Raw genomic sequence first — 23,922 nt, 5'->3', positions numbered from 1 at the left:
ACTCGGAGGAGATGCACCCACCCACAGACAGAAGAGAAGCTTGTCCTAATGATCACCTCGTCTCTTGGGCAGACCAGTTGGCACAGGGCAGCGCTAAATGACACTTCTGTGTTGCTTCCCAGACTGTTCCTCCAGAAAGCCCAAACGTTGCCCTTGGCAATGTGGAGCCGAACGCAGCCCTGAGGAACCCTCGATCAATATACTTGCTTGAAAAGTATGACTCGTAACAGTTTGTTTGTTTTAAATTACTGAGATATGTCAAGTAGGTCTGGTTTCTGCCTTGTCCAAAGATCAATTAAATCAAGTCCTCCGGCACTATTCAGTGGGTCTCCGAGAAAGAGCGCTGAAGATTGCACACACGGTGATGTTTACACTGGAGAAAATATGCCCTTTGGTGGAATAATTCCAGTTACTAGGTAAATCTGGCAGTTACCTGTGTAGAATCCTGTTAATTATCTTCTTCACCCATTTGGCCTGGGGATCTAAACAGATTTGCTGGCTGTTCTTCAGCGTTGCGCTGCAGTGGAATGAACATTTCACTTTAGTTAATATTGGCACCTGAGTAGGTCAGAGGAGGACGCAGACAAGGCTTAGGATTATAAACTTAAGGGCTGCCAACTCTTCGGCATTCATAAGCCATACCTTCTCTTGCCTGCTGACTTACATCATTTTCATAACATTGCAGCGTGGGCCCTTAGGAACGATTTCTACGTTGGCCAGGTGCTTTGGCAACATTAATCCTGTGACAGTCTGGATGCAGTGATACTGCAGCTCCGCTGCCAGCATCATCTCTGTGAGGAAAGGGAAGCTTGTAACGTCGGCAACTGAGCCAAACTAACAATGAAAATATTAATTAGAGAAAGCAGGAGGGATAAAAAGTTCATGCCTCAAGGTATAGATGGATTGCTATTCATGGGTTTGAGGTAGTACCTTCACTGAGCAAGAACAGGGCATTTATGATCTGCAGACTTTGTACAGATAACAATTTATAAGTTCCCATTACTACTACAATTATTTTGGCATCCTGCAACATCAAGTGCAATGAAAGGCTACTGGAAGTGTGGTGGTCCTCTCTTGTGAGAGGAAGAAAAAGCTAGCTGAAGAGGCAGACGGCTGCTCCCCGTGAATACAGCCTGGACGTGAAACCTGTTTGGGCTAAAATCCTACACTGGTACCTGGTGTGAAAAAGACATGAACGTATTTAGCTTTATCAAGATGCTAGGAAAGGTGTGGGGGCCTCTGAGGCAGCAACTCTGGGTAAGTACTAGGAGCAAGAAACCCAGCAACCTTTCGGATGGAATTTGATTATATTATGCCACACATGGTACAGGACCCAAGTCCTTGGGTGAATTTGCTGTTGCCTGACAGTTCTTCCAGACCCATGTTGCCCTAGTGAAGAAAATAAATAAATAAATAAATAAATAAATTATCCCGTCTTTAGAGATTGATCACAGAGCACTGCAGAGATGACGAATTCATCCAAGCTCACAAGCCGTGAAGCCCAGGGCTTTCCCAGCTCCACCCACTGCTGACACTGGGATATCTTCCTGTTTTCAAGTCAGCTATCACAGGTTAAAATGCACAATCACAACTCTCACATTTGTCCCTTTTTCCTACTAATGCAAGCTGCATCTTCAGCTTGACATTCCTGATGGCTGAACTGCAGAATATATTTGAAAGAGGAGATTCGGTACTTTGAGGACAGTATCAACAAGAAGCAAGGACAAGTTGCTCATAAAAGAGAGAATCAGGAGGGAGATTACAGTCTTGCTATCCATGACTGCTCTGTGTGCCTTCTTATGGTGCACTGAAACTCTGCTGCATCTTCAGACCCGCATGGGACCTAAAATATTGAATTCAGAAAGCATTCCTGAGACGGAGGCACTCTATCCAGTCGATGATACAGAACCATTTTGCGTTGTTATGCAAGTTAGTGGTAGCTCACAAAATGAACAGATGTTTGTGGGTTTGTGTGTGTATTTGCATATTGTGAAATTGGTCATTTCATGGAATGACTAAAATGTTGCTAATTTTAGAAAAATAGGTAAAAATGTTAAAAAGTATCTTGTTACAAGTATTTTGGATTATTAACTCAAACGTACAAGTAAGAATGTTTTTTCTAATGTATGTATTTAGAAAAGCATTTGCTTCCAAAAACATTCAGTAAAGCTGGCCACTTAGAACTGTAGTGCTAAGATTATTTTCACGACTGAGGTTATTTCATAAAGCAATGGAAAGCTTTGGGGGTTTTGTGAAGCGAATAGTTCACGGTAGAAAAGTATCATCGGTTACTCCAAGGACCGGGATAAAAGACTTGATCTCTGTGTATCTGTATATATGTCTTTCTAAGAAGGTGCTAACACTTCCTGCAAAATAACCTTTCAGCTTTGCTCCGTATGTTAATTTGCATAGAGTTCAGTGCTTTGTAAATAGCGTGGAGGCGCATGGTTTTGCATTCTCGGCAGGCAGCAACTGCAGTGCTGCTCTGCTATATCTAAATGCTTCGGTGACATTGTAATATCTGCAGTTTTGTAATCGGTGGAGGAACCCGCACCTCCTGGTTGGGTACCCGCAGCCCAATGGGCTTGTTACCGCCACCTGAAAATTTATAATCTTAAGCTTGTCCTTAAAGGAGAACAACTAGAGTGCAAGGCAAGGCATAAATTCTGGGACTGGCAAGAGACTTGTGCTCTAGACCAGCAGAGGAGTATCCTGTGGAATTCCTCAATGAACAGGAAAAACCTCTGCAAAACCAACAGGCGGGGCTCCAGGCATATAGTGACAAATGGCATCAATGGCATGATCGGGAGGGTAGACTTGTGGTTTCAGCATAATAACGGGCTCCCCTGGAAACGTGAACTGCATTGGTCCTGTCTTGGAAAGAGGCACCCATTTATGCGGTAGAGTTAGGGTGATTGAAAAAGAGCTGGATGATAGAGGTAGGAGGGGAGGAGAAGCCAAGTGCAACTCTGGTTCCGCAGCCCAACACGGCGTGGCTAGAGGTGAGGCAGAAGAGGGCTGAGGTCATTTGTCATTGTGCTTCCTTTCTGGGAACTTTTTGCTCTGCTTGGAGAAGGGGGAAACCCAGTAGACTTGCTTCAGCGTCTGGATGAGCCTCATCAGAAACTGCCTAGAGCAGTGAGGGCTCATTGTATGAAACACCTTTTTTCTGCATGTCTGCAGTAGAGCTGACATTGCCTGTGTGGTAGAAGCAAGTTGGCTAGCATAGGCAGTCAGGCTCTTTTTTTTCCTCTGTCAAGTATTGCCTGAAATGCCATTTATTACAGGTCTCACTATACAAAAGAAGAGGACGGTAAAGATAGTCTTCCATCCCTTCCGATGCTGGCAACCCTAAGTTGTGCGGTATCAAACAGAGGTCCAGTCAGGGCACAGCTTTCTGTGCAGATCCTGACTGCAGAAAGATTATCCCACTGAGGGTCATTCAAGCTCTTTTGAGGATTTTCTAAAAAGAAAGCAACTCAACAATGTCTCCTTCAGATAAGAAGAATGTTCGCACGAGAATTTGTTGCTGCAGTTTTAAAGAAGGGCAAGGAGATGTACCTAATCACAGCATCGAGTGGGAGCTGCCTGCAGACCTCTCCGTTACAATGAGCCAGCTAAATTCACCCTGCAGCCAAGGGGTGGGCGTGGTACGGCCCGAGGGCCAAGCCGTACGTGCGGCACAGCACAGTTAGCTCAGTTGGGGGGGATCGCTGACTCCTCAATGCACAGGTGCCTCTCAGGCAGGGTGACTGCAAGGGGAACCTCTGGCTTAGGTGCCAAAGGGCTCGGGGACCTACACCCATAGGAAACAGGACTCCCACGGAGAGGAAAAAGAGCGAAGTTTCTCTTTTTCTTGCTAATAAAAACGGAAATAGAGTCTAAAAGAGGGCAAAAGGTTGAAAAATGCAAAGAGGAAACAGTCTATAAATTTTCAGAAGGAAAATGTTCTTGGGAAGACAGTAAATAATCGCTCCACCTCAATTAGCAATGTTGACTATGGGGGGGAAAGCTCTGAATATTTTTGTCTGACAAATAGTATCGCAGTCATTTGGAAGCTGCTGGTTTTCCTTACAGCCAGATTTCAGCCTATGACTGAACCAGTAACACTGGTCGTTTCAATGCTTTCAGCTTTCAGGTAGTTCACATTATGACCCAGCGGAATAGCCAGTTGGGTATAGAATATCTATCATTTGAGTCATTTTGTGATTTCATAATACGCAGTTGATCTAAGTAGATGCGTGCATGTATATATATTTATATATATAGTTGTCATATTGTAAAATCCACCCTTTGATAGATGCTTTATTTATTTAATTATATTAATCTCTGTAAGGAACCCCTCCCATTCTCCGCTGCTTTTTGGCATGTAGCTCTTTGTCCAGCTTACTCTCTCCCCTAATTTCGTCTCTAATATTTGCAAAGTAGCATAATTGGATTCATTGTTTTTCTCAGATGCAGGACATCCTTTTAGCCCTTTACTACTCTAAATTTCTGCACTCATCTGATGGATAAGTCAGGCAAAATAAATTCTTTTCCCTGGAAAGGTTTTTAATATAGTAAGACTTTTTTTCCTTTAGGAGCAAGACGACCGTATCACTCAAAAAAAAAAAAAATTAAAAAAAAAATTCTCCCTTTCTGAGTAATGTAACACTTCTCCTAACCACAACAGCCTAAATATTGGACTTTAAAATTCTGGCATTACAGAGAGAAAAGCTACTTTATACATCAAGAGTTTTCAAAATTCAGTAAGATTTTTCTCTGTGTCCACAACTCGAAAAAGTAACATCCAGTTACTTGCTAGGTAAAGAGGAAGAAATAAGGAACAAAGACAACCCCTGTTCATATGAATTTGCTTTCCAAGGATTTCTCTCAAAGAAAAGCTGGACTATGTTAGGAGGATAAGCTAGCTTTCTTCAGGTGTCACAGGAGAACACTGTATGACTCTTAGTCGTGTCAACAAGGCCAGGATATGGTTATACCTTCAGATAAGGTTCTATTGAATTTCACGAGCAAATGGCAATCGATTTTTTCTGTCACTAAATAAGTACTATGTACCTAGTCATTGAAGATATTGTTTGCACTAGAAATGGGCAGGAAAACAGAATCCAGAGGTGGAGATTCTTTGCTTTGAAAGGTGTCAGGGCTCCTTGTCACAGCTGGGACCTGAACCATTTCTTTTTCTGGAAACAAATTTAGTGCTGTACACTGTCACGGTTTCTTACCGCAGCAGATGCTGCTGCTCCTTCCCGCCCAGCAAAACATGTTTAACTTAAAACACAGCCCCACTTTAAGTGAGACCAGAAAACAAGTTCCTGCAGATTGCAGGGGCTTACTTGCATTCAATACATCCAACCCGATGGGGTTCATCTCTCTTCGCATCGGCAACTCCGACCGAAGGCTTTAAATAATGTGCCTCTGAATCTAAAAGCACGTTTGCAAAGTGTCCCCCACACTTCAGAGAGAGCTGGACGGCAGGTGTGCCCGGGAACCCCTGGGCACGCACAGAGGTTACTGCCTCCCTGCCTCCCAGCTAGGCGAACTGACGCAAGTACACAGGTCCACCTTGGCATGGAATTCACAAAAAAACCCCCAGTATATTTTTCAACAAGAAAATATTTTTATTGCATTGTATTTCATTACATTAGCATTTCACGATAAATCCGCCTTTTTACATAAATACATTTCTCCAAAGCAGAATAAGGAAAATTACTTATTCTGCATGAATCATGACAGTATGTCATACAAGTAGACATAAAATATCTAAGCCTCTTCAGAACATTTATTGTTCCTTTACACCTTGTGTATAAATACCAAATAATTAAATGTAAACTCATTCAAAAAGAAAAAAACAAACCAACCCTAACATTATCTTCTTAGAAACCAAAATAATCTCGGCATGAAACCCCACAATTTCATGGAAATTCTTAAACTGTCATGAGTATTGAATAGAGTGAGACTTCAGGAGCAAGCTTCCGTAATTTCATTGCGCAGTATCTTGTGCAAAAAGATCCTAGGCATTCTACACTAAATGCTCGTAAGTTACAGCGGGGAAAGAAGATTTAGCAAAACATGCTGAGCCCAAGGCTCATTTAGGCACCTGAGGCAGCAAATCGAGCACAGCAGCACAGTACTGCCCTTGCTTCAATCGGTTTTTACTCCCGTGTAATCCCGAACGGGCACTAAAACTCTAAGTGCCAGGCGAGAGCACTCCAACTTCGCGATCTCGTTATTCCTAATGGAAGGACTACCCACGATCATCAACACTGTCCACTCAAACATCTGTGAATCACATTATCTGCAGACATTTGCACAACGATCCCCACAATGCACCCGTCTTCTTTTCGGATATTAATGCTATTTATAAGAACTTGTTGGCAAATAGTATTTGGAGAGAAGGAGTTTGCACAAAGGTGGGGCTACTCGAATTGTGAGAACTGCAGCGAGGTTGCCGAGAGGTGCCTAGCAAAGCCTATGCTGTCTTATCAAACGGATTCAATCACTGCAGCTCAGTCAATAAGTACATGCGTAGGAATAGGCAATAATAAATATGAGGGGAGGGGAGACTCTTAGAGGGATCGAACATAGCACAGCTGGTCTACAAACTCATCAAAACTACAGTCGGGCTGTTATCTTCTTCCAGCATCCATTTCCCAGTACCTTCTGGCAAACACAGGTAGCTTCGTTTGGAGATGTTTCTCCCCTCAGAGCTGGTTACGTGAACTGCAACGGGCAGAATTCAAATTATAAAGCCAGTCAGGAAATCTTTCCTTAAGTCTTCTTGCACGCCCCAGACAGTAGGTCCCGTAGGAGCTGTGCCTTCTGGAAAAGATGCCTGATGGTGATGGTGGACCACGGTGGCCCGGTCCTGTGGCTAGATTTGCATTTAATCGGGCATTTGCTGTGGATACTCTACCTGACCCACAGGGTTTTCTCTTCCCAACAAAGAAGCCAGTTCTTGTGGCATAACAAAACAGATTTCCCCTTAGAAATCAATGGCACAATGTGGCTTGTTATACCTGCGACACCCACGCTGGTTTCAAACCCAGCCCAAAGCTAAGCGTGGCCTCCAAAAGGGCTCGCGTGAGCGTCGGCTGCAGCGTGGTGCACGTCCCCATCCCCTTGCGGAAAGCAATAGGTGCCCCGGCCCCCGCAGGTACCTGTTGAGGATCCTGGTGACGATGAGCTTGACCCAGGGTGCGGAGGGGCTCAGGCAGACCGTCTGTCCGTGCTTCGTCGTGGCTCTGCGGGGCGAGGGAGGGGGTGAGGCCGGGGCCGGGGCGAGGACCGGGGCCGGGGTGAGGACCGGGGCCGGGCACTTACATGACCTCGGGCACGGCGCAGTGCGGCCCCTCGGCGACGAACTCCACGCGGGCCAGGCGCCGCGGCGGGATCACCTCGGACACGGTCCGCACGCAGCGGCAGCGCAGCTCCCCGGCCAGCGGCGCACCTGGCAGGGGGGGAGACGCCGCCTGAGCCCCGGCTCCGGGGACCCCGGACCCCCCTCGCCCCGACCCGACCCCCCCGCCGGGCACCCCTGCCGGGACCCGGCCGCGGACGGCGGGGTGCTCCCGGCTCGGCCTGCCGGGCGAGCCCGCAGCCGCTTACCCCGGCAGAGAGCGGCGGCGGCGGCCAGGAGGAGGACGAGGCGGAGGTGCGGGCTCATGGCTAGTGCTGGCGGCGGAGGTGCTGCGGGAACCGGCTCTGCGGCCCCGTTGTCCTCCGGTGCTTTTATCCCCCGCCGGGAGCTGTCGGGCAGGAGAAACGTGATTCACACGCCGTCACGCATCTTTCTCTCCTCCCTGCACATCCTCGGGCGACCACTGCTCGCCGTCTTCCCCTTCTTCCCTGCCTGTGATCCTCCAAGTCGGCACGGCACGGCATGACACCCGGTAGCCTGCACCGACGGGCTGCGGGGTCGGGCTCCGTGCCCCGGCAAGTCTCCCTGCCCCACTGCTTCTGGCCGGAGGTGTCTGTTCAGCCTGCTCCGCTTACCCGGGAGCCCAGCAGTGCCAGGGAGCCAGCGCCGGGAACTCCTACAGGAACGGACTGTCGTTTAGACACCAGACTTTGGAGGTTAAATTCAGCCCAGCCCAAGTTTTCTTTACGTATGTAAGCCTGAAAGATGCTAGTGAAAACTGAGACATAAAATCCTTTGTCTTCTGCATCTAGGGATAAGTTCGCATTTCATTTTAGCAGCTGGGTTTCTCTGCCAAGCACACAGTAATTTCATTGTGGATTTAGTTGTTAGCTGAAAAGCAAGGGGCCCTGAATGTTTTGCAAAGCAGCGAGTGGTAGGGACCCTCTCCAGCCGGCTGGAAAGATGTCAAGGCTTAAAGTTTACCAGAGGATCCAGGGATGTCTCTGGGCAGCAGGTGCAGTCCAGAGATGCCACAGCCATCCCACCATTTCTTCCCGGTCTTTGGAAATCATGCATTGCTTTATTTCAGTCCACCAGCTTTGCTTTGGACTGCTGTTGTGCTTTCTGGGGCAGTGAAGAGTGATTACAATTTTCCCCTAAGATCTCTCCAAAGATGTAATAATTGTGTTATTTTTTTTTTCCTTGGTCTGGGGAGCAAAAGAATCAATTTGATATTAGGCAATGGACACCTCATTTCTTTTAACTTGGCCAGGGGGAGATGACAACACAGACTGATTTGTTAGTGCAGTATCTGCAAACTTGTAAATCAACTCTATACTTAATTGCAAAATAGTCCCAGGAAGAGGGAAGCTGAGAACAGAGGTAACGTTGTGTTCACAAAGGTATTTATTTCCCTGCATGCTGACCAATTTGACTGCCTTGCCATTCACCAGCTGACTTTTCTCCTCTCGGAGCTGGGTGTGAACTCACTGATTTGGGCATTGCCAATGCTGCCTCTGTGGCTCTAGGTCCATCAGATCCGTAAGCCTTGGGGCACTTCACTATTTCTTGCTTTTGCCACCCTGCAGGAAGTTATGGAAGTGCTAAAGTAACCAGGAGGGGAAGATCTCAGGGCAGTGGGGGTTTGTATTTCTCTCCAAAGTGCCTGCCTCTCATCGCGCGCGGTCTGCCAAAGGGTAGGGAGCGAATACCTAATTCCTACCCATCTGTACATCCTTCTGCCTTGCTCATGAGTGTTCTGAAAGAACGGCAGGTTTTAGCTCAATAGGTAAGCACCGACTGTCAAATGCTAGCCTGGATGCTAGTCCTTGCTCCACAACACCAAAACTCAGCTGCAACCCTGCCTATTATTGTGAAATTTCCCTACAAGGTGCCAAGGGAAAAATGACATTTTTGTGTTCAGAACCCTGTTTCTCCAATACAAAACTATTCAGAGTAGAACCTGAAGCGATACGCTAGGTGTGCCAGATGCAAAAGGATCATCAAGACATGAACGAGCTTTAAAATGTCAGACATATAGTCCCTGTGAACTGTTTTCTGACTTTTTTCTCCCCATATTTCAGGTTCCCTCAGCCCCCCACCCCACCTCCTGTATAAGCTAACATTTCCTGGCTTGTGGCTGTTTATAAGATATGGCATTATGTGCTGGCTTTTGTTTATTTGGGAAATCTTTCCTATGCTCTCTGTTTGTTTTTCTTTTGTGGCAATGTTCTGTGCAAACAGGCTTTCTGCTTTGGAAAGCACTAGCTCCACAGCAGCCTGGTTCTTAGATTTCAGGGTAAAGACTTCACTAGTTACGTGAAGACCCCGTCGCACTGACGTCAATGGCAACTTGGATTAAGCCGGTTTTTCATTGCTGACTTCAGTTGTCACTTTAAGTAGACATAGGTACAGAAGAACAATTGGGGTTGACCTGCGTTTTACCCCTTTTTTGAGCCAATTCCCGGAGGGCAGCAGTGGCCGAGCTCTTAGAAGATTGCTGCGGGTGGTACGTTAAGGGCCCATCTCATGGAGGAAAAGGATGTCTCTATCAGAGAGTGGCCAACATCTTGTGTCACACAGAAACCTGCATTAACAGAGCATATTTCGGTAGAGTAACTACTTCAGTCTTATCCTTATCGCTCAGCAGGAATTTATGTCCAGGAATAGGCTGAGCTAAATGATACATATAGCAATATCAGTGATTACGTTAGTTTGGCAGTTAAACATGCAAGTGGTAAAACAGCAGCCACAAATTCCCCAGACAGTGAGAAACTCCTCAGTGAGCCTTCTGTCCCGTGGGTTTCAAACTATCAGCTCCAGCAATAGGATCTGAAACTACATTACTTTTCTCTGCATTCTCAAACATCTGGAAAATCTCTTTTGAGTCTTTCTTGTCTCCAGTGGGAGATTTCATAACAAATAAACGAGAAGCCCTTAAAAAAAACAAGCTACCTTCAAGTAAAGCTATGCTTTTTGTGAATTGGAAAAGTTTCCATCTTTTTAGTAGGACAGTCTTGTGGAAAATCTGGAGGACAGGTGTTTGTGGGATTTGGAACTTAATCTGTTCAGGGCTCATAAAATCAACCGAACGATGCGCCCACGTTCTCCTGGACCTAGCACCGCCTCCCTGTGCTGACACAGCTTTTCAAAGCGATGTGGTTTATCATTCTTCAGCTAGGAAAAATTCATTCACATACATTCATTTGCCACCGACTGGTCTTGATGTGAATTATAACATGATTCAGCATTAATTCAGCAGATAAGCTGTTATATTGCTTTTAAAGGGAGACCTGAGCGTTGAGCGGCTCATAACAATGAAATAATGATGTGTCGGGGAAGCAGAAACTCACTGCAGAAAGAGGTGAAGAAGATGTGAGATTGCTTCACCATGCCAAAAAGGAAATATTCTTCAATCAGCAAATGTGGCTTGTTGACAAATGTGTAACATCTGCAGTGCTTATGGAGAAGCTTATTTGCTCAGTCATTTTCCTGTGATGTAATTAACCATTTTGTTTGACGTTGACAAGAACATTATTGATGAGGCAGAATGTCTTCATTCTCTGACATATCGAACTCCTGAACATCTGGCCTGGCCTTTAGCCCAGGCTAGAGTTTTGGAAAGTCTTGTGCAAATACCCGCCATACCAACAGAGCGAGAGGAAACTCGAGATGTACGAAGGCTCGAAAAAATGTGTCGTGTGCCCAGGAGCGTTGCTCAGTCACTTCCCTTTAAGCTGTGCTAGGCTAACCCTACACATCTGGCTCTGTCAGGGCACACCCAAAGCACTACTATCAGGACCGTGGTTTAGGAAAAAAAGGCAATAAAAAGTCAGATGAGCATCATTTATTCCATCTGTGTCCCTGTGAAACAAGAACTCCTTGTGCTGTTTGCACTGGTGCTCAGAATATCCTGCAACTTTTCCTTTGTATTGAAGCCAATACAATAATCTTCAGTGAAGGCTGTGGCTAGGAGGCAGCTGAAATTATGAGTACGTGATCCACAATGTCACTTTTAGATAGACTCTCAACAAAGTTAAGAGGAAAATAATTCAGGATCATCCCAAAGGAATGAACTATTTCAAGGATTATGCCCCGGGCAATTAGCTGAATTTTGCAAACGGGATCAGCCCAACCTCCTGGCCAGATTTTTCCGGCTACGGGGTGATTCCCCTCCCTTTGCCAATTGACACAACCAGTTGGTCACGCTTGGTCACTAGTTACTGGTGAGAGATAAGAGAGACTGACTGGTCTGCTGCCACTTTTAGCGTGATGAAAGGCCATAGGTATGCTCTGCTCTTGCACTGGTGCCTCCTGGAAGTAGGGATAAGAATGGGAGGCAGATCCGATAATTTTCTTATGCCAGTGAGTATGAATCAGGGAAGCCCAAGGAGAAGGAGTAACTTTAAAAGCATTTATCTGTGATGAGGTTAGTGTGTCAAGAGGTCTGTCTCATGACACAAAGAGAACAAGAACGCATGTCGTAACGTAAGGAAAATGTGCAATCTGCACAGCTCATCCTGCCGCTCTGCATGGATGATATTTTTAGGAAATTGAATGAAGGCCCAGCAACACGAACCAGCTCTTGACACTGACAGGGTAGACCTGAGCCTTGCTCCCACTAGGTGAGGATTACTGCAGTGCATGATTAAGGCGCTTTGAGCAAACAAGCAGCAGAAGTGACGAAACTGTTTTTCAATGGACTTGAGTTTTGCGATTGGATTCTCTGATGTCTAATTAGGTACACAATCCAACCAAGAACTTCCACCAATTAAGACACTCGTAACTTCTCTTTCTCCCTCTGCCTTAGGTTCTCTAGCATGTTATGAAAGCGTGTTGTGTGCTTACGGTGCAGTCTTTTCCTCGATGTGAGCGCAATGGCAATTTCTACAGCTACCCGCAGACTTTCCAAAAACATCTAGAAAGTGAGTATCCTTGATCCTAATACTTTGAAAAGGGCCAACACTCAAAAGTTGCCGGGGAACAGAGGAATGCAGAACAATTAAGGCAGCTTCACCACATAAGAGACTTTATTTACTAAGAAAACCAAGCTAGATGCTGCCAAACAGGTGTGGAACTCGATTTCAGTACTCTTCCACTCCCAGGCGGTCATCCACATAAAGTAATCACATTTGCAAAATAGCTGTACAGACAGAAGATCCCCATGTTGTCTGTGGCAGCCACAGCCATGTGGCAGGGGTAGTGTGAAAAGGACTTCCAGTCATCCTGGACCTCTTTAAATATGCATGTACTGAGGAGATGGGGGCTGGAGGTCAAAAGAAAGATGCTCAGATGAGCACAAAAATGCTGAAATCCCGCTGCCACTCTCAAAGTGAGTTGAGAATCACTGTCAAGCTTGTGCTCTCCCTCAGTTTGTCCTTCACAGTCTCCTCCGGCCACCTACAAGTGCCCCAGTAGCCAGAGGATTCCAAAAGTCACAGAGGGAGTGCTGAGGCAGCCACATCTCCCCTTTGCCCCACCAAACAGCATTGGAAATCTGCCCACTTGGCTTGTCTGTTGTGAACTTTCTGATCCTCAGCCTTTTTTGACCGATGTAAGTAGAAGGAAGGAAGGATCGTGCCTTCTTTCCCTATTGCAGCAACAGAATTTCCTTGGAGCAATGGCCTTGCAGCCAGATTTGTGTTAAGGCAGCACGTGTGTGTCCCAAAGAGGCACAGGAGCCTCAGTCCTAGACACTGTGCAAGTGTGGACCAAAGGGATCATTCTTCCACAAAAAAGCCTTCCACAGCTGAGTCACAGCAATCCCTATAAACTGGGAAAGGCACTGTCAGGTGTTGCAACCAACAGATACTGTAGTACATCCGCATGACTCCGATTGCAATCTGCAGGGTGGATTTCCCTTTCATGAAAGAGAACGTCCAGCCTGGTCGTGTTCTTCACAGAAGCTGGGAATTAACTTTATGAAGCCATCACAAATGTTGGCATGACCAGTATTTACTTAGGAGAGAGTTTGCCTGAGGAACAAATTAGCAGCAGGCTAATCGGGGCTGAAATAGGTAGTATCACCCTTGCTTTACCCACAGCCTACCACCTCCTGCTGCGTTTTTGTGGAGACTGTGTTAAAAAAAATACATTGTGAGAATAGCGTTGCTCCTTTGCAGTAGGTGAAATGCCAGAAGCGTGTCAGTAGGCAGAAAGAAGAGCCTCCTTGGCTTGAGAAACCCGAGACAATCACACAGCTTCATATTTAAACTAGCATCAATCAGTTATCGGCAATGAAGTTTTGTTATCTGACCTCCATGCCACCCAGACAGCAGTTTGCTGGCTTCATTCAACCTAAGCCAGGTCAGAGTCACTCCCTGCCCTTGGCCTCCAAGGCGTCTGCCAAAAGGTGAGGGTTTCCTCTCAGCCTCTCCAAGTGGCAGCACTAGATCATTTCAAGCACAGCAAGAGGATGGAAGAGTACAACTTTTTCTCGTAACCTTGCTAAGAAAAGGTCTACGCCATTTGGCCCTAGGAAACCCGTCCCTTTCCTCATTTCAAAAGGAGCCAGAAGCTGGCACAAATATTTAGGGGGATGTGTGGGCAAGAGTTGTCTCGTTGCTCCACATCCTATTGTCTCTAGCTCAGTTTTCAGCTGCTAGGTGACTGCAGTGAAATGGAAGGGAGGAAAACGGAGCCCTGGTGCTTTTCACCTCAGCTTCCCGAACGATTTCATTTCCCTGCAAATGGGACCAAACAAAAGAGGCTCGATCCTACTGCTCTCAGTCCAGAACTCCCAGCAAGGCAAAGGAATGCTGAGAAGTATAGTTTTGCAGTGGTGAAAGTACCTCCATGGGCACAGCTTATACAAGCCATTAACGAAACCAGCAAGATTTGATATTCTATGATCTGTCTCTTATGCTAACAGACACCAGGCAAGTGTATAGAAATATTTATTTTTTAAAAGCAAAACTCTGTAAGTAACAAGGGAAAATATCTTAATTAGGAAACATACATAGTAATAAAAACATTAGAAAAAATCTTCCATTTGATTCACAGGAACTTACTACAGTTATTATGGATGTATGATAATACCGCTACACAATAATTATACATATATAACTATGAGAGTTTCTTCAGCATTTTGGAAAATGAGTAGATGAACAGAAATCATATGGTCTCACCATGATGACATTTAAATACTAGTATTTGAAAGTGGTTTAGATCCCCCTTCTTTTTAATTTTCTGCTGGACAGAAGTATGAAGAGCAGAGGAAACTGCATACACAGAATTCCCAAAGGAATTTGGACTAGAATAAATAAACATCCACTAACACAACAGCACATTCACTTACATATAACTTTATCTAAATTATGACATTATGCCATACAAAAAAAGACATCACGTGTCTAAGGTTGCAAGGAGCAAAAGCCACCAGCTCCCTCCAAATGCATACCCACAAGGTAAGCAGTGCTGCGCGCACCAGGACTTCTGGCAGGAGAAGGGAACTAGAAGTTGCTGGTGAACTTGCGTTGCTGGGTTAACTTTTGGCTCTGGCACGGCAGGCTGCACGGCTTTCCCACAGCAGCTGGGAAAGTTTTTTCCCAGGCGCATAGCTGTACGATGTGCAAAACAAAACTAAGATGTGTTTTGGGAGGCAGCAGTTCCCTTCTGTATACTGAGCTGCTATGCAGAGTAACTGTTTCTATGTGAGTTAAGTCCTTACAAAGGTGTGTAGCATGGAAATACACTTCATGCTGATGCTGAAGCCTCATCAGTGGTTTGCTGATGCTGGAGCCCAGGCACATTTTTCCTGTGAACGAATTCAGGATACTCTCTGTATCTTTTCTCCTGCGCACCACCCCAAAAGCAAGGTTTTAAAAGCAGTAGATTAGTACAGCACTTGGAATTGTGCTTTTCAGACAATGTCCAAATTAAAGATACATCTTACGTAGTACTTGCAATATTTAAATAAATACAATCAGGTATCATTACATTAAATAAAGTCCTCAATAAATAGGCTGAGCTCAAACGCAGTGCATTCGGGAGAAGAAAGCCCCCGCAGCCTCAGGCTCCATGTCTTCTCTCCTCCAGCGAGTTTCTCTCCCCCGTCAGTTTTTCTGTGCTGAGCTGAAAGCCAAAAGCCAAGACGACCGAGATCAGCGCTGCCTGCCGTCACCGCGGGCCTTTAGCTTGCATGGAAGCGGGGTCCGGGGGAGGTGAAAGGGGCCGCCCCTCGGTTTACGCGGGGGGGGTTCTGTGCGTGTGCTGCGGCCGGGGCCGCAGCGGCAGCCGCCCCGCTCCTTCCCGGGACGCCCCCGCGGCGGCGCCCGGAGCGGGGCGCGCTGCCCCCGCAGGTACCTGTTGAGGATCCTGGTGACGATGAGCTTGACCCAGGGTGCGGAGGGGCTCAGGCAGACCGTCTGTCCGTGCTTCGTCGTGGCTCTGCGGGGCGAGGGAGGGGGTGAGGCCGGGGCCGGGGCGAGGACCGGGGCCGGGGTGAGGACCGGGGCCGGGCACTTACATGACCTCGGGCACGGCGCAGTGCGGCCCCTCGGCGACGAACTCCACGCGGGCCAGGCGCCGCGGCGGGATCACCTCGGACACGGTCCGCACGCAGCGGCAGCGCAGCTCCCCGGCCAGCGGCGCACCTGGCAGGGGGGGAGACGCCGCCTGAGCCCCGGCTCCGGGGACCCCGGACCCCCCTCGCCCCGACCCGACCCCCCCGCCGGGCACCCCTGCCGGGACCCGGCCGCGGACGGCGGGGTGCTCCCGGCTCGGCCTGCCGGGCGAGCCCGCAGCCGCTTACCCCGGCAGAGAGCGGCGGCGGCGGCCAGGAGGAGGACGAGGCGGAGGTGCGGGCTCATGGCTAGTGCTGGCGGCGGAGGTGCTGCGGGAACCGGCTCTGCGGCCCCGTTGTCCTCCGGTGCTTTTATCCCCCGCCGGGAGCTGTCGGGGAATTTCCCGGGCGCGGAGCGGAGCCGGGGGGGTGTGGGGAGGTGTGTGGGGGGGTGTTCCTGGCTGGGCTCCCCACCTCCTCTGCTTCGGGCCAGGTGGGCCGGCCGGGCCGGGCCGGACTGGAAGCCGCGTTGGCCTCTTTCCACCGCCGGATCTCGGGCGCTGGAGGAGCGGGGCAGGGAGAGAAGAGGGGCTGCTCCCTGCCCCGAGAGGCTCCCGGTGCAGCGGCTCTTTCAGGTATAGGGGAGGAGGAAGCATGCACTGCAGAGTCCCGAGGATCGCTCAGGGTCTGCGTGGAACCTCGAGAAGACTCACTCCATTCTCTGGAAGGAGCTGCGGCTCTGTCGTGGGGGATCTCGGTTTGCTTTCATTTAGTGTCGGTGCAGGGTGCTGAGCCGAAGGAGGGTTTGGGCTCCAGAGCTTGCCGTGCTGGCTAACCCCTTGCAGCTATGCACCATCATCCAGTGGGGTTGCTCCCCTGTGCACCCCTTTCTTCACCTGCTTTTTGAAAACTGCAAATCTGTATTTCCTGCAACTAGGAGATGCTCAAATTTCCATACCTACACTCAACTAATACAAGCCTTCTATTCCAGTCAGCACAGCTGGGTCACTCTCTTTGTCTTCATGACTGTCAAGGCATTTTGCTATCTTCTGTTAGAAAGCAGCAAAAAAGCCGTTTTCTGGGAGCCTTTAAAGCAAATTAGATGCACTTTTTCTTAGCTTTATTTACACATAAGTTTAGTTCAATTATGGTCAAGCACTTTCTTTTGTAATTACTTTCAGTATGAAATATGATTTTGCACGTCCTTTTTTTGCAGCCGATCCTTTTTCTCTCTTTCACAGGTAGAAACATGAGTGGAGTTCAGCAAATCAAATTGCTCCTGGGTCAGGCTGCCATGTGTCTTGCCCCAACAACTCGAATGCCTTGTGTATCCCTAAAGCTTCTAGGTCAGTTTTTTTGTACCATGTGTTACATGTTGCTTTGATTTATGAGATGTTTATGGCTATGCAGGAATTTAAAATTTGCAATTGTGTTCTTAGATCTCCCTCCCCCTGCAACTTTCTAATCTTTATTTACTTAATAAATATTTCTTTGCTGTAGAATATACATCTGAAACTTTAAGCACTAGTGCAAAATCAGATCAGTCAGCCAGATTTCAGTAAAATATTCCTGGTTTGTGAAGAAGAGATCTGTTCATGACTCATTATTAGAATGACTTGAAACCAAGCATGTTATAGTCACTCTTTTGAACTAGCTTGACTTGATTTTCAGGGGTGACATTGTTTCCTTATAAGAGGACTGTCAGCACAGAGGTAGCTTCTTGCAACTAAAGTATGTAGATTATATTTACCTTTTTTTAGAGACAAGCCAAGTAATCAATGTATCATAATGACATTAACAGGACAGAACAGGAATTAATTGTAGGTAAAACTGTACTGGCAGGACAAGATGTAAAGCGAAATAAGGTTATTTTTGAAATTACAAGGATCACAGTACAGTAATCCCATTAGAAGATTTACTGTCTGAAAACAAAACCAAGTCAGGGCTAAAAACACGTAGGATGCAGCATGTGGATCAGTCCCAGCGAGAGCTTAATCAGGTGGCAACCTAGCGCTACACAGAGACTCTCAGTCCTGAGCTTTGTCGTCTACAGATCAGATCGTTCTTATGGCTGCTGGCTTAGTCTCTCAGGGGATCAGCTGTGCGGGAAGATTGTATGTAATAAGCAAATGGCGATTACGCCATGTAATCAGGAAATGTCTAATGACTAATTTGCACCCCTTTCCAATTCCAGTTTGTTAACGATATCCTTGGAAGCTGTTGGCTTGTAGCTTGGTCTTAAAAGGAAATTACATGATCAAGATGTCTCTCTGTCCTGCTCTGTCATGCCCCCCCTCCCCAATTTCACCCTTCTAGTAAAGTTCATATCATTTGGCCAACTTCAGAAAGATTTGATGAAGGGCTATCAAGGGATATCAACCAAGTTAGTCCAGGTTGGTGGAGAGTCAATGTTGGATGGAGGAAGAGAAGGAGCCAGACCATCACTGCCACTGAAAATCTGCAGCACAAGCTGTGCTCTTTCCACCTTGCCAGCTGGCCAATCCAGATGTTCCTGCTTGCAGCCAGTGCGCAGCTTGGAGTTGGCTACCTCCTGTGCTACCTCTTGTCCAGCTTTTTAGGTGCGATTAGAACACGGAAAACGTTGGGGAAATGTGGTGCGGCTTATGCGGCCTTGGGGAGAAATGGAGAGGTTCCGAGAGAACCTGCAGTCTACTAGAGGACGTAGAGGTTGTGCGGGAGTCCGGTTACACTGAGTAGATTGGAAGAAGCATACGTCTTTATATCTGGGCCTGTTACCTTCCCGTGAGTCATATGCCATCTTTTTTTTTTTTTTAGTTGAAAACTAATTTATTATTTTTAATGAAAATGAATTCTCCTTTGACGTGTATATGAAATTGTGCATAAAGCTGATGCATCGTGTAACTTGAGCTTCCATCTTTGAGACAAAACTTTGTAGCAGAAGTGCTTTTCCAGGCTCTGTTTTTGCAGCCTGACTCACTTGGCTAAGTAGTAATAGTAGTAGTAGACCCTGCTAAGTAGTGTGTATGGTTTTTTTGAAGGCAGCAGAGCAGGGACATGCTTTCCTTGAAAACTAGAGAGATTCCTTAAGAAAACCATAAAACCAAAGCTGTTAAGAATGGACAATTGCCCAGAGGTGCTTAGGGGCAACCACTAAGCAGAAAAGTTAGAAATTTCCCTGGCATCCCTTGAGATCATAGGGATGGAGCCACCGTTCCCTCCAGGCTATAGCACCACCAGCATTGCAGTGTGAGTTCCCGGTGTGGCTGCCCCAGGGAAGTGCCATGTTCTCTGCAGGACAGCACTAATGAACGCCGACTTTATTTGCATACCTTAATCTCTGGGAATCAGGTGCTCTATTCCACCCTCACAGACCTCTGTGTGTCCATAACTAGTTTTCTCCTAAACAGAGCCCTCACAAGCTGAACAGCAAAACTGAGGCTTATGCTATATTACCAGGAAGAAGGATTTGCCCAGCTGTAGCAAACTGAGGCAATGAACAGTTAGGATGATGCACAGATAATCCAGTGCAGGTCATTAAAACGATCGTTAGCAGATCCAGCTCTGAATCAATGTGGGGAGCAGATCTGTTGAGTAAGAAGCTGTCACTCATACACAGTCAGATTACGTGTTGTTCTTGGACAGTACACATGAGTAAGGACAGTTTACGTGACAGTGCTCGGTTTTATGCTTGGATGACTGTTCACAATATCTGAACTGTCAGACTCATTCCACAGCGGTTACTGCTGAGGAAATTCCAGAAGAAGTCTCCTGGGGTCTGAAGTGTGAGGCTGTTTTGGACGTGGAGCAGCAACATGTGAAACTCAGCAGTCAGCTCTCCGGCCGAGGCATGTGCTGAGATGAGCGGTAGTCAGAGAGGTCGTGAACATGCTGAGATGCAGTAGGCAGTACAGAGCTTGGTCCTGTGAGGCAGTAGTCGTGCAAGCAGGCCTGCCACAAGGGAAATGGGTATCTCTGGGAGTATTTCAGAAGGCAGGACCATCTGCCTGAGCAAGGCTTTGTACCTGCAGACTTCCAGATCACCTCTGGCTACCTTCCGTGTGAATGTGGGTAGGCTCCCTTCAGTCCAGATGACAGCCGCAACAAGGCTGAGCTCTCCTGGATTCTAGCCTTTCCTCCGGCTCCCCTTGCCACCTTTGGCACTTTTCCTTTTGCAAGTAAGGAAAAGACAGGGAACAGATAGTATCACGTCAGCCAGGATTTAGAAAGCTGAATTCTTCCCTGCCTGCTGCCAGATTTCTTTCATTATAAAGAAGTCTGTCATGCATTGGCTGCAGGCAGTACGGATGTGCTTGAGTTAGGTTTAAATTGGTTATCGTGAGCGATGGTGTCAGTATAGCTATGGCAAAACTCACCAAAGCGATTGTATTCGCCTCGCTGAAGTTACCATTTAAGTTACCCACCTTGCGTAGGTTCTTTGGTAGGAGCTTGCCCTAGTTTCTGCTGGGATAATTTTCTTTGTAGCAGCAGGTATAGTGCTGTGTTTGGGATACAGGATGAGAATAATGTTGATAACACCCTAATATTTAGTTGTTGCCAAGCAGTCAAGGACTTTTTCAGCTTCTCGTACCGGCCTGCCAAGGAGAAGGCTGGGGGTGCCCAAGAAGCTGGGAAGGCACACGGCCAGGACAGCTGACCCAGACTGGCCAAAGGGATATTCCATAACGTATGGCATCATGCTCCGTATAGAACTGGGGGAGTTGGCTGGGAGGTGGCGTGGCTCAGGAACTAGCTGAGCATCGGCTCTGCGTGGTGAGCATTTCTGCTGCGCATCGCTTGTTTTGTATAGTCTATTATTACTGTTATTGTTATTCTTTTCTCTCCTATTAAACTGACTTTATCTTACTCCACAAGTTTTACCTTTTTCTTTTTGATTGTCTCCCTCATCCCGCTGCGGGGAGGTTGTAAGCAAATGGCTGCCAGCCGGGTTAAACCACGACAGAGCTGCTGTGTGAAGATCCTCTGAAATCCCTCAGTGTCCTTAGCGTGGGCCTCAGGGTTACCAGAGCACAGAAAGCTGTCCCAGCTTAGGCAGGCCCTAAGGAAATGCATACAGAGTAGTCCTAGCCACATGACTTAATCTTCTTCGTGTTATCCAGCTGTTAATTCATTAAAAGCAGGAAGTGATTCCGTTGCATTTGTTGCACACTTTGGCTGCTTGGCGTTCCACAGCAGGTATTTGGCTTGGCATCTGTAGTGAGAGCATGCATTCACTGGCACCAGACCCAGAAAAACTAAAAGACAATTAAACAAGAGACAACGTCTCTTTCATTTCAACAAGTGAGGACTTTTCCTAACTGCACAAAAGGGAGTTTGGAGAATATATTCCAGACATAAGTCTTGGGTCAACTTTTTAACAATCGCCTAGAAACCATTTCACATGGGCAATCACTGAAGGGGCAAGAGCGTTTCCTAACGAGTCAGGTGTTTCCTCCAGTGCTTTGGTTAGGAATGAATTAGGTTCTGATTTGTAAGAGAGCGCTAGAAAAATGTCAAGTCACTGCTACCTACTAGTGTCTACAGTCAGAGGGTATATACTGCTGATGCGTCCTGGGCTGCATCACCAGCCGCGTGACCAGCAGGTTGAGGGAGGGGATTCTCCCCCTGCACTCTGCTCTCGTGAGACCCCACCTCGAGTACTGCGTCCCCCAGTACTCCAGACATGGAGCTGTTGGAGCGAGTCCAGAGGAGGCCACGGAGACGATCCGAGGGCTGGAGCACCTCTGCTATGGAGACCTCAGGCTGAGAGAGTTGGGGTGGTTCAGCCTGGATGGGGCTTTGGGCAACCTGGGCTAGTGGAGGGCGTCCCTGCCCATGGCAGGGGGTTGGAACCAGATGGGCTTTGAGGTTCCTTCCAGCCCAAACCAGTCTGTGATTCTATGATATCCACTCCTACCTTTATTATTAGGTTACCTTTTTTTGTATACCAATACTGTGTTTCATAGTATTCACTAGCTATGACAGGGTGCTGTTCCTAGCACCTGTGACTCCTCCTGCGGATGCAGCTCGGTCCTGAGGTACAAACATGTAATCATCTCTGCTCTCAGAGAGCCAATACTGTGGCTTTTCAATCTCCGGGAAGATTTGCTGGAGGTTGTAGCCAAATTTCAATGTCATGCTACAACTTTGTGCAAAATATGTTTTACATCTATCAGATGTTTTATTTTCTTGAATTTCCTTGTGTGTTTCTCTAGTTTTGAACTGTTTCCAGTCCATATTCCCTTGTGAATAATACCTGAATATGTAAGAAACACAAACATCGCATTGTTCAGCTTGTGTCACGAAGGATCTCAACTCAGTTTTGCCAACTGCATCGTGGCACACATCACACGCTGCTGTGCGCTCATTTCTTTAATACCTTTTGCGATATTAACATTTGCATTTAAAATTAGCTACAGCAAATGGTGATCAGTATTTTCTTACCCGTCTTCCTGGATCGTCACCTAATTTTAACATTCGGGAATCCTTAGGTCTTCCTCTACCTGTGCTCACCGGTGGCAATGAAAGCATGAGCAACACACTGTTAATAGCTGTAAAGGAATGTGTTTGTATTACTCAAGCGTTACCTTAGCAAATATAAAGGGTTGGCTTTGACATCAGGTTGTTTGGTAATCATTTCTCTGTTTTTCAGTTTCAAATGCCAATTTACCTTTTCTGAGATAGCTTATGGGATTGTAGCTACTGCCATACTGTGATCTTACTTTGTGCAATTCCTGGACATAGAACAATTTCAAAAAGCTCATAAATTGACTGGGTGGTGGTAGGTGGACTGGTTCTAGTATTTTACCCCTAACACACAAGGACAAAAAGAGCTTCATTTTGAAAATGGGAAACAAATTGCTCTAATTGAGAGGAAAGATCCTCCAGGCTCTTTAGTAACAGGCATGACCCTGGATAAAGGTTACAATTGGATGACTCCTTCCACTCCCACCTAGCTGTTCAGCTGATAAACCTTTGAGATCATCACAGCTCCTGAAAGGCATAAAGAGCTCCTCTTGCCCTTACTAACAGCTGAAACTGCTCTGCAGCTTATGAGCTTCCTGCAGTTTTTTGTCCTTGGATCTGTAAATGCATCAGGAGCAACTCTTTTTTCTGAAGGTGGAGTACGTCTCTTGCTGTGGGCTGTTAGGTCCTGCTTGTCTGCCAGAAGCAGACAGGTTTTCTCATTGCTGGGGCAGATCTTGGTTCTATGGTTTGCATACTAATTCAGGTATAATTATAATTATAGTGAACACGTTGCCAGCTGTTGCTGCTTGTGTGTCTGGCTCTAACATCTGCCAGCAGGACTTATACTTTGTCAGTGCCTTGTAGAGGCGTGATACAGCATATCCTGTAGCAGTTGACGGTTGTTCCAGTGGTGGTATATGAGCATGGGAGAAAGGATGCAGAGCCAGCAATATGCTGCTGTTGTGCTTTCTAGGTAGTACTATTTTGTAGTGGGGCTCCCCAGGGAGCATGATCAAAAGACAGATAAAAAAAAAGTGGGGGTTTTTTTCAGTTTGAAAACTTAAAAGAATATTTTTAGTTCAAGCTGAGCAGCTCATGAGCAGTAAAATGCATGTTTCATTTCAGGGCTTTGTTAACTAAGATCAAGTTTTTGTATAGCAAGGGGACCCCTCATAGAAGCTGTGAAAACAAAGTTCTCCCATCCTTATACTTTAAGCCTGATAGCTCATTTCTCAGTTGAGAGAAATCTTTGCTATCTCAAAATAAATACATTAAAATTTGTTACATTTGTGAATAGTTGGAAGGGAAGCAAATGCAGGTCTCGTAAAAAATGAACTATTTACCCAATTGAACACACACACACACGCGTGCCCCCAAAAGTGGGTTAAGCCAGTTCGAATCCAATTAAGTTTTCAGGTTCAGTGGAGCTGAGTAATTTTTGAGGGTGTGCTTTGGATAGTTGTGGTCTTTTGGTTGAAGTGATGACATCAGTTGAGAAAGCAGTGACACGAGACTGGTGACCACATGAAAATGGGAACACTTTTTGGAATCATCACAAAATCTTTGAAGTCTTCTCTTATGACACCCACATTTTAATCCTCAATGTTACTTT

At 46.7% G+C, this 23,922-nt stretch overlaps 2 protein-coding genes across 2 annotated transcripts; both read right to left on the bottom strand.

Annotated features, from left to right (window-relative positions):
* Positions 1 to 5,635: 5,635 nt before the first annotated feature.
* LOC129206058 (growth-regulated alpha protein-like) lies at positions 5,636 to 7,734 on the bottom strand. Its single transcript, XM_054824683.1, has 4 exons — positions 7,609 to 7,734; positions 7,324 to 7,450; positions 7,161 to 7,244; positions 5,636 to 6,723 (listed from the first exon to the last, which is right to left on the bottom strand). The coding sequence occupies exons 1-4, from the start codon at positions 7,664 to 7,666 to the stop codon at positions 6,705 to 6,707; spliced, it is 288 nt and encodes a 95-aa protein (XP_054680658.1). The 5' UTR covers positions 7,667 to 7,734; the 3' UTR covers positions 5,636 to 6,704.
* A 6,515-nt stretch (positions 7,735 to 14,249) lies between these two features.
* On the bottom strand, positions 14,250 to 16,263 carry LOC129205992 (alveolar macrophage chemotactic factor-like). The gene is made up of 4 exons (XM_054824536.1): positions 16,113 to 16,263; positions 15,828 to 15,954; positions 15,665 to 15,748; positions 14,250 to 15,433 (listed from the first exon to the last, which is right to left on the bottom strand). The coding sequence occupies exons 1-4, from the start codon at positions 16,168 to 16,170 to the stop codon at positions 15,415 to 15,417; spliced, it is 288 nt and encodes a 95-aa protein (XP_054680511.1). The 5' UTR covers positions 16,171 to 16,263; the 3' UTR covers positions 14,250 to 15,414.
* Between the last annotated feature and the right edge of the window lie 7,659 nt (positions 16,264 to 23,922).

Source organism: Grus americana, chromosome 4, assembly GCF_028858705.1.
Source record: "Grus americana isolate bGruAme1 chromosome 4, bGruAme1.mat, whole genome shotgun sequence".
NCBI classification, from domain to species: domain Eukaryota; kingdom Metazoa; phylum Chordata; class Aves; order Gruiformes; family Gruidae; genus Grus; species Grus americana.
Note: the sequence above shows the minus strand (reverse complement) of the source record. Positions and strands in the feature narration are given on the sequence as shown.

What these genes read in the sequence shown, in the direction of transcription:
- LOC129206058 (XM_054824683.1), bottom strand. Translation starts at nt 7,666, where the DNA reads ATGAGCCCGCACCTCCGCCTCGTCCTCCTCCTGGCCGCCGCCGCCGCT. An exon ending in CGCCGCCGCTCTCTGCCGGG is followed by an intron (nt 7,451 to 7,608) that starts GTAAGCGGCTGC and finishes CCCCCCTGCCAG; the next exon opens with GTGCGCCGCTGGCCGGGGAG. An exon ending in TGCGCCGTGCCCGAGGTCAT is followed by an intron (nt 7,245 to 7,323) that starts GTAAGTGCCCGG and finishes CTCGCCCCGCAG; the next exon opens with AGCCACGACGAAGCACGGAC.
- LOC129205992 (XM_054824536.1), bottom strand. Translation starts at nt 16,170, where the DNA reads ATGAGCCCGCACCTCCGCCTCGTCCTCCTCCTGGCCGCCGCCGCCGCT. An exon ending in CGCCGCCGCTCTCTGCCGGG is followed by an intron (nt 15,955 to 16,112) that starts GTAAGCGGCTGC and finishes CCCCCCTGCCAG; the next exon opens with GTGCGCCGCTGGCCGGGGAG. An exon ending in TGCGCCGTGCCCGAGGTCAT is followed by an intron (nt 15,749 to 15,827) that starts GTAAGTGCCCGG and finishes CTCGCCCCGCAG; the next exon opens with AGCCACGACGAAGCACGGAC.